Source organism: Sturnira hondurensis, unplaced genomic scaffold (genome assembly GCF_014824575.4).
Source record: "Sturnira hondurensis isolate 20B ecotype Veracruz unplaced genomic scaffold, ASM1482457v3 Scaffold0024822, whole genome shotgun sequence".
Classification (NCBI taxonomy): domain Eukaryota; kingdom Metazoa; phylum Chordata; class Mammalia; order Chiroptera; family Phyllostomidae; genus Sturnira; species Sturnira hondurensis.
This window is the reverse complement of record NW_028097453.1, coordinates 1858113-1868298: the sequence shown is the minus strand read 5'-3', so window position 1 is coordinate 1868298 and position 10186 is coordinate 1858113. Positions and strand designations below refer to the sequence as shown.

General features: G+C 52.9%; 1 protein-coding gene across 1 annotated transcript in view; it reads right to left on the bottom strand.

The window, feature by feature from the left end:
- Window positions 1-5735: 5735 nt before the first annotated feature.
- The window catches only part of CTTNBP2NL (CTTNBP2 N-terminal like), a 45979-nt gene continuing 41528 nt past the window's right edge, over window positions 5736-10186 (bottom strand). The window contains exon 6 of the mRNA XM_037038839.1: window positions 5736-9762. Within this exon, the coding sequence (XP_036894734.1) occupies window positions 8281-9762 (1482 nt within the window). The 3' untranslated portion in view covers window positions 5736-8280. The remainder of the gene's footprint in view (window positions 9763-10186) is intronic.

Sequence of the window (10186 nt, the reverse complement as noted above, 5' to 3'; positions counted from 1 at the left end):
TGAAAAACACGCACACACCCGTTTTGACTCCTTACTCTTTGATTACATCTTCATATTTATGATTGTGTACCCTGCATCACTGGGTATTTTCTGGACAATAATTTTCCTTTCATTAGGCAATGATGAGAAATTAATTGCCTGCTCATAATTATACACATCCAATAACTGGAAGAATGCTCTAGAGACCATCTTCCAGCTCCATACATTTAAGACCTTCTTTCTCCTCCTCTTAGAGCAGCACAGGCTGGTGTTGCATCTCCACGTCCCTGTGCAAAGTGAGGTGGCGTGTGCCTGCGGAGGGCATTCCTGGGAGCCTCCCCTACACTGAGACGGCTGCACGTGGGCGACTGCAAGCCTCACAAACACAGTTCACTCTCATACAACTTACCTGGAGCCGAATTCCCAAAATGCTGTGGCTGCCACTCCAAGGCTACCCAGCACGGTGTGACATAGGAGAAGTCAGAGTGACCAGAGCCAGCAGTCTTAACTGATTGAAGTCATCTGACTTCAGCAACTTTGGGACAAACGTATGACCATACGAACACACAGCTTGGGCCCTTCGGGGTCTGGAAAAGACTGTGCCAGGAATGGTCCCTGAAGCTTAAACATCCTGGTAAATCTGCCTCTGCTCAGGATGCTCCCCAATTCAGGCTCTCCGTGGACCACCACGCAGAGTCCCGGTGCTTCCCCTGGGCAGACCGTGCCCTTCCTCACACCCATCTGCCTCTGCGGGTCCACCCTCCAGCCCAGACTCCTCACCAGGCCCCTTGGCAGCTCTGTGCATCGCTCACGCTGTTCCCAGTCCCTGGGATGCCCTTCCTCCCCTCCTTTGCCTGCAAGCATCTACCCCTCTTTGGAGACCAGGACAGGCATCATTGCCTCTGTGACCCCATTCCTGACTCCACTGGGGATGAATTGTCATGGCACAGAGTGTCCCTATTTTTATTATAGTCCACAAACAGTGATGGAGCGCATGCAGGGAGTTGGTCACAGTTCCAGGAGCTATGTAATAGTGGTGGCTGTCACTTGCAGAGCGCTTACTAGGCCCCAGCTAGTCTGAAGTTGATTTGCTCACTTCAGGCCCACAGCACCCCTGAGAGGTTGTCGCTGTGGTCTCCCTGTCACTAGTTTGGGCTCCCATCCAAGGCCTTGGCCCACCCTTCGCTGTCAGGGAGATGGTTGAGCAATCAGGGGACACACCTGTGCTCACACCAGATTTCTGAAGTGAGTCCTGTCTCAGGGAGGCGGAGGCGCGGCGGGCCTCGGTGCGGAGAACCTCAGCAACAGAAACACCAGGGGGCGCGAGCCGCTCAGCTTTGGGAATAAGGGAGCCTATAGCCTTCCCACTTCGACCTGCCGCCCTCTCCGCCCCGCGCCTTTCCCCAGAGGCGCAGATTGTCTCCTGTTGCCCTGACCCCGGTGCTGAAAGGGAGGCTAGCAGAGGCTGACCTGCCCGCGGCCCCGCTTCGGCACCCCCTTGCCCTCTTCCACGCAGACCAGTATCCCCTCCTGTTCCTTTACATCTGGGTCTCGACCCACAGGTTTCATTGCTGCGCTGAACTTCTTAGGCATTTCGGGGGTCCCATCACCCATCTGGGTGTCGGCTGCATCCTGCCCAGCACTGCCCTGAGGTATCCCATCCACCAAACTCATCCCCCCTCAAAGTGTACTGGGCCCTGGTGGGGGCTCGGCACACAGTCAGTGCTTAACACACGTGGGCTGAATGGATGACCGGCAGGCACGGCAGGCGTGTGTGTGGGCAAGAGTCCCTTTCAACCCGGCTCAAGGTCTGCAGAGCCAGCAGCAACACACACCAGTTGGAAATATGCAAATGAGGACTTCATAGTTCAACATTTCTATTTTGTTCAGCCTCCTTTATGTTTGTGTCCAGCTGGGGCTGCAAACTCCCAGAAGGTGTGGATGAGGAATGAGGGTGTGTCTGGAGGGCGGGGCAGAGCTCAGGGGCGTGGAGCCGGGAGCAGAGCTTTCCCAGGGAGAGAATAAAGCCTACACAGAAAATGGAGAGAGAGATGCCAAGGGCCGAGTTAGGGCAGAAGGAAAGTGAGCTCTGAATAGGAGCCTTGTGTGTGGCCCTGTGGTGTTGACTCACCAAGTTTCAGGGGAGGGAAAACCCACCAGGGATGAAGAAGGGGCCTGTGTGCCGCGGGCACCACCCCCATACCACCCGACCACGCTGAGGCCCAAACAGTCCTGGGAGGCTTTGCCTGGGCTGGGCAGGCGGGGAAGCAGGGGAGTGGGAAGCTGGGCACTGCAGGGAAGGGAGGGGTGAGTTTTGGGAGAGTGAAAAAGGCCCTTCTTGGGAGGGCTGTGTGTTTGCGACCAGGAGGGGAAGGTGTGGCAGGTCAGAGGCACACCCTGGGAGGGGACAGACATCCATGGCTTCAGTGAGTGACTGCATGTCCACACCTGAGGAGCAAAGGATGCCTTGTGAGCGCATGCTTCCCAGAGCCAGTGCTTCACAGACGGAGGCACGGCCCCGGGGGAGAGGCCCCACTGTCCTCCCCTCAGCTGTCAAACCGGTTCGGAGACAGGACGACAGGATTTTTCTGGCAACTTGTACAGCGGACAGCCCTAGGCCAGTGGACAGAGGGCAAGGTCTGGAATCTGGGGCAGCTCAGGTGAGCAAGATCAATGCCCAGAGAACCAGGTAAAGGGAAGGAGGAGTGGGGAGGCAGCAGCCAGGGCTGAGCTAGCAATGCCTGGTCCCAGGGCAGGTCAGGGGGAGCAGGTGGCCGAGCAGAAGCAAGGGAGCAGGACTGGCTCTTCAGCCCCATCCCTGCCAAGAGCTAGGTGTGGTGGTTTGGACCAGCCGCCCGGCCTTTCTGGGCCTCCCTCTCCTCTGTAAGGAGGGAGCTGGAACGAAGGGTCTCGCTTCCTTCTCGCTTTAAGGCTCAATGGCCGGTCACCCCTCTCCTTTCTCCTCCTGGAACCCTGTTGTCAGTGCCCTGCTCCAAGCTGAAAGTCTCCAGACTTTCACACGGAGGAATCTGAAACCCACAGAGTAATAATCTAAACTTTCCGCGTGTGTTTCCCCATAGAGTTGGCTACAGTAGGGCCCATGGGAGGCAGGTGGGCTGGAAGGCCGATGGGAAGGTTTCAATTCCAGCTGTGCCATCGAACCTCAGCCCCGCTCTGCTGGGGCACCTTGGGCCACGACGGGTGCCTCGGTGAGACTCCATTACCGCGGGGGTCACGTAGGAATACCAGCCTCGCTTACTGGTTAAGTAACATAAACTTAAGGCCTGGTTCAGAGTCTGGCACCAAATACTTTCTTTAGGGGACTTAACCACGGCCACAAGGCCCATCAGTCTGAGAGGGAGATTGAGGCGCCCTCAGGACCCACAGGGAGGGAGGGTAGGGTAGGGAAGGGAAAGTTGAGTTGCAGCCAGTCAATCCTACAGGGGGGCTGAAGCTGGGGTGACCCTTCAGAGCTCCCCTGATTAGAGAGAGACAAGGCGCCCGGTCTCCACCCTCCACAGCAACCAGCCTGTTTGCCCACGGAAGGAGCTGTGACCTTGGTCAAACTGGTCTTTCAGTTACGGCCGTTCCTACACGGGGCTTATGGCCGAGGGAGTTCACTGCCCTCGAGAGGGAAAAAACCCTTCACTCCTGAAGGGAGACGGGGTGTCTGCCTGGTTAAATGAGTGAGCAGGTCTCTTGTCAAACTAAGTAGGTGACTCTCCAGGGATAAGGCCAATCTGGTTGGGACACTTCCAGTAATTGCTCAGGGCCAACCACTTGGGCGGTGTGGACAGAGCCCCAGGCTACTCTGTGTCACCTCAATTCCACCCAGTGCCATCGCCAGGACTGCCATCGCCAGCCCCACTTGGCTTTTTAACGCCACTTGGGCTCCTCAGTTGTAACTTCTTGTGTTAATGTTTCCCTTCTCTGAACTGCAGTGTGAGCCCCCTGAGGGCAGGGGGCACTTTAAAACTCGTCTTCCCTAATAGCTACCACGATGTCAGTCTCCTCTGAAACAGTGATGTGCAGCTTGAGGGAAATCAGTCTCCCTGGTCAGGTCTGATCATCCACCCCTGAGGGTGGGGTTAGGGGGTGGGGCGGAGGCCCAGTGTGGTGCCCTGCAGGGTTGAAGCCTAGGCCATTCTCAAATTCAGACCAGGCTTTTATCTAGAGCCCCACCTTACTCTATCGAATCAGGGTCTCCAGAGGGCCCGGGGTCAGCTGCAGGACATTCTTATTTATGAAACCCAGGGAGTGGCAAGAGCACAGCCCCGGGGCATCGGTCCAGGCCCCTCACTTACTAAGGGCCCTGTACAGCCTCTGGTCCTCAGTGACCTCACCCACACACCCAGGGCCAATACTACCTCACAGCCCCTGTGAAGCTCAGGAAGGTAGTATGTATGCGAAAGCATTAACACTGCTCAGAGCTCGGAAGCCAATAGACATTCGTGCCTCTGAATACCACTGCCTTTTAAAGGCAAAGAACAGGTTCTTGGGAATGAACTGGTGAGGGAGGGCTGGGAGGCACTATTTCTCCGAAGGTGATCCTCAGGTCTGGTGCACTGTGGACCCCACGCCCACCCCAGGGGTCTGTGCACTCAGCAGGCTTCTCGGGTCGTACTGAAGCAGTCAGGTTTGAGAACCGCTACCCTCTCCTTCCCCTTCCGCTCTTGCCCATGAATTGGCCATTGATACGAGGGCCGATGGCTGGATATAGATCCTTGCATTTTCTCAGCCAGTTTTACAGCAACTACATTCAAATGACTCCCGTGGGACAGTGCTCATTGCCTGCCTGACTCACAGTACGGAGAAAACACATCAGGGTTTCCAAAGACAGGTGACATTTCCTCTCAAGTCCTGAGCACCAAAAGTGTTCTTTACAAACCACACACATGCAGACTGATGGGGAGGCCCTACTGGCAGGCTGCTGTGGGAAACTGGAGGCCCAGCGTTTGCGGAAATGATCATTAATTGGCTTAAACACTGGAAACTTAGGATACGTCAACACCCACAGTTTGAGCATCTTTTGTACATCAAAGGATTTTCCAATGCTTCTGTCTGGCTATGCCTTGCATCTACTAACAATGCAGCTACAACAGCACTGGACCGGGAGGTGAGGGGTGCATGCGTCACTGGTGAAACAAGAGCAGGCATTCTGAAGTCAGGGTGCATGAACCAGGGATGGTTCCAGGGTCTCTGGATCCTGTGACTGCCACCAACCTAATCTGCACAGGAGCATATCCGTTTTTCTCAGGATGGAGTCTACCCTTTAGATTCTCAAAAGGTCCAGAACGCCCAAAAGATTTCAAAATGATAGGCTAGATCCTGTGAAGGCTCCTCCCAGCTCTAAGACCACAGAAAACCAGCGTCCCAGCTCCTCTGGGGTCTCACCTGCATGGGCCGCTGCCTTCATCTGCTTTTTAAAAAAAAAATATTTTATTTATTTTTAGAGAGAGGGGAAGGGAAGGAGAAAGTGGGAGAGAAACATCAGTGTGTGGTTGCCTCTTACGTATCCCCTACTGGGAACTGGCCTGCAACCCAGGCATGTGCCCTGACTGGGAATTGAACCGTGATTGTTTGCTTCACAGGCCCCAGCTCAATCCACTGAGCTACACCAGCCAGGGCTTCATCTGCTTTTTTGAAGGCACCAACGAACGAACACTCCCTCTACACCACCCGCTTCTTCCCAAACAAAACAGGCCCTGCAGGGCAACGTTCTTTTGCTTTGTACAAACCAGACTCTCCCCCCGACAGGATGATTTAACTTGTTTTAATGTAGTCTGCTATAAAAACGGATGCAGACTTCTGCACGGCGCATTTGCTTCACAAATGTTAATGACAAATCAATGCTTGTGTTATGTGTTGCACATCGTTACACAGAATCTGTTGACCAGTGACATAGCTCTTGCAACATGGGTTAAACACCAAAATCGCAAATCATGGAAATTCTATTTAGCACACACAATCTACAGCAAACTTAAATACTAATCTATAATACCTAACTGGATCATTGGATCCATTGCAGTATTGTGCTTATTTAGCTCAGAAGATAGGCAACTAGCAAAAATACACATTTTTTCATTTCCCCACCCCCATATTACACTGTAAAAGAAATACATTATTCAGTGCACTTCCTAAGAAATAAACTTCCTCATAATCTCTCTCTCTATATATATCTATGCCAAAACGAAGGAAGAGCACAATGCACCTTTTAAGATTACCATTTAAAGCAAGAGAGGTATTAACGTTCCAGGATTATTGAAGTTCAGCCATTATATCAACACCATCGTTGGCTGTGCATGGGAATCAAGGTCAGTGCATGGCGGCCTCAGGCAGTTTCAGGTGTCCCCTCCGTCATGCGGAAGACTCCCGGGGCATCGACAGGTTTCGGTTTCTGCGGATTGGCCTTTGCCAGAGCTGTGGCCACACCAACGTGCTCCCGTGTTACACACAAATTTCCACCACCGGCCCATCAACTCGTATTGGATTCAGAGGGAATAGACTTAAACGACAGCAGGGAGTCGGGGGAGAGGACGGCTGGGGGAGCGTGTGAGGTGCCCACGGCCTCTCCATCCCTGTGGACACAAAGCCACGTCAGCACACGTCAGTGCTGGGCTGTGTGCAGTCTTGTCTGAAAGAGGGAGACAGCTCTCAGGTTCTAAGGACTTTGAATCAATCACATCACCATGTTCTAAGGACGGCTTCTGTCCTCACAAACTTGCTGTGATGGAAATGATATAAGTTTCTAGAACAAAAAAGATATCGCAACTTGGTAGCTTGTGGGCTAAATGCAGCTGCAGAAGTGCTTAACTGGCAGTGTTTAACATTTTTTGGAATTTCCTGATAGTTAAAATGAGAGTGTTTCTCATGAAAATTTGAGGAGCCAGTAACATAGCTTTTGCATGGCACCTAAGTAGCCGGAGCTGAAGGGGAGAGGACGGGCCTTTTAAATGGGCTTGGGCAGTCCAGTTTGCTGCGGGTCCATCACGCCACGTGACTGAGTGCCCGTTCCGCTCATCTGCGTGGCCAGCTGAGCTCTGTGACACCAGGGCCAGGGTGGCTCTGCCTTTTTACGAGCCCAAAGACCTGACTTCACTGGGCACGTCCCCCATCCCCTTGTGGACAAGGCAGCTCCTCTGGTGGACCGGGTTCCAGGCCCGCCCAGCTGCTTTGGGAGGTAATCTTAACATGCATCTATACTCATCCTTTGCGCTCTACTGCAAACTCCAAAGATACGCTCACGCTGATACTTATGTGGCGTGTGTGTGTGTTAAACATGTAAAGGGGCGTGTGTCTATACAGATATATGCACACTCGCATTTAGGCAAAAGTTACACATACAGACACCAGGTGCTGCCAGCCTGGAGAATAAGGGTAACAATTTGGTAAAACCTATATAATTCTGACTTACAATATTACAAAGAGTGAATTTTAAGTTATTGCTTTTTGATTACAGAATTAAAGATCTCATTCTGTTGCAAAACGGTTATACAAGAATGAGTAACCAGTTCCTATTCAAGTAACAGCAATCAGAATCAGAAGTCCCTTACACAACAGTAGAGGCCTGAAGACATTTTTTTGAATGGAGATGTGATTTCCTTCTATTCAAGAATTTATGCAGGAACCGGGGAGTGACCTAATTTTTAAAAAGTACAAGAAAATCAGCACCCCAACTACCTAATGCTCAGGAGGGCGTCTCGCGGGCTCTGAAGGGCTCCAATGCGCAGTGAGTTCACACCCACCTTCAGGATCCCCACCCTACTCATGCAGCTGGTAGTATTCAAGACAGTAAAAGAAGATTAAAAACAGTTTGTTTTCAACATTAGGAATTCACAGAGGATCTCATTTTCTGCAATTAAACGAGCCGGTTTGTGTTTTTGCTGCAGAATCACATTCATATGGCAGTCTTATTTCAGGCACTTTTAAAACATGTTCATCTGGAATAAAAATCTGCATGAACCACTTCTGCATAATTAAAAATGAGTGTTAAGTGATTCTAGTCCCCCAAAAAGACAGCAAGTCACCACCTGGGGCTCAACTACCTTCGCACGATGGTGACCGCCAAGCTTGAGACATCTTTGAGGTGCCCTTCGTAGCTTTATGGTACAAAGAGGTGAGTCATAAAAATCCAAAGTACTTAGTTTCTACTTAAAAAAATACAAAAAGGCAAAATACACTCAATGTATTATACAGATGGTTTCAGCTGCTATCAAAATAAATAACGTGATCTGACTCAGCAGTGTGACTCTGAGTGCTGATGGCAGCAGACGGGATGGTGAGCAGAGCCCCTCCCAGAGACTAGCTGCCGGTAGGCAGAAGGACCCCCACGTCCTTGCCGTTGGCCACGGCAGCATTTGAAGAGCAGCTGCTCGCCAGGTCCTCTGTGCTGGCCAGCGGGGTTGCCTGGGAATGAGTCTTGGTCAGTGGAGTGGTAGTGGACGGAGAAGGAGCAAGGCCAGGCTTTTTTGGGGGGATGGGTGGAGGGTTTCCCCTCTCAGCTCTGGGGATAGTCGGGGACTTGATTCCTGGAGACAGGGGACTCAGAGGACTGGACACTTTCCCTGGAGTTGGTGAATGGCTGGTGTCACCTCGTGGGCTGGCAGTACTGGCCAGATTTCGATAGTCTGTGCCGAAGGGGGAGCTGTTGGGGGAGACGGGCTTGATGGGCCCTTGCTGGCTGGTGAATCTGGAGAGCACCTGAGTGACTGTGTTGCGGGCCAGCTGCTTGGCGGCAGAGTTGTCCATGAGGGTGGGGGACAGGTCCCTGGACGGGGGACTCTGCAGACCGCTGGCTTGTTGGTCCTGATCTGCTTGGGACTGGAATTTGTGCCGAGCTGCATGGAACCGCTGGTTGATCCCTACCTGGTAGGATGACTGGTAGCCGGGGCTGTTGGCTGAGGACCCCAAGAGGCGCTTAGTTAGTACTGGTGACGAGCAAGGAGAGGATGTGAGAGAGGAGGACGCGGTGCTGCTGGGAGACAGTGAGCTCCCACCGGAGGGGAGCTGACTCGGCACTGGGACCAGACTCTCGGCGCCCACAGGACACCCACCGTTCTCCACCGCTTTCTCTTGGGCTGACCCCACAGATTTCTCTCGTGGAGGCACTTGGTTTTCTACATTGCTGCCTGTACTCAACTCCTTGGTAGTATGCATCTCTGGGTCAAAATGGCCATTGGTTTTGGCGTAAGAGAAAGTAGGAGTGGTGGGGCCAGGCAGCCCAGTGATCGTCGCCTTGGCCGCACTGCTGCCGTGGGTTCTTTCTTCCTGAAAACTCTCCGTTTGGCAGAATACAGACACTAGTCTGGGGGGCTCGGTCACTGTGCCTTTAGATGTGGTTACTGGTTTCTTCGACTGCTCATTAGAACTACTACGCTGGTGAGAAGCTTCTAGGTCCTTCACGATCTTCTTCAAACTTTCCATCTCTTCTTTGAGAGTTTTGGTCCGATTCTCTTCTCGGTTCAGTTTTGCTCTCAGTTGTTCCCTTTCGATGTCAAACTCAGACAACTGCTTCTCCACCTGGGCCTCCGTCTGCAGGCCTCGCTTCCTCTCGGCGGCCAGCTCCTCCTCCAGCTCACTGACGCGGCCGCGCTCCTGCTGCAGCTGCAGGCTCAGCTCCCCGGCGCGGCGCCCCTCCTCGGCGGCCTTGCTGCTGGCTTTCTTGCACTCGAGCACCAGCATGGAGGAGAGCTGCTTGTGGCGGGCGCGCTCCTCTTCCAGCTGACTGCACAGCTTCTTCTGCTCCTTCTCAAACTTCTTCACCTGGGACTTCTCAAACTCCAACTAGGAGAGAATGCCACCACACGTGTCGGTTAGAGTTGGGAACCAGAGCTACACTGAAAACGCACTGTAAGGAGAGCGCTCTGGCTCGCTGCTCCTGGCACCCAAGGTGACATGCATGCCCTGTGCTCAGGTCGGGTGTCCTGAAGTGTCAGGACACTCACCATGAAACTATACACGTTGTGATTTTTTTGATCCTCACCCGAGGACATTTTTTCATTGCTTTTGGAGAGAGAAACATTGACTGGTTGCCTCCCATACACACCTAGACTGGGGACTGTGCACGCCTGGACCGCAGGTCACAAGCACCCACACCCAGGTGGGGAGTCCAACCTGCAACCTGTTGGTCACAGCACGATGCTCCAACTGACTAAGCCACACTGGCCAGGGTTACACATTATAACTTCATCTTTCTCTGATGCTTTAG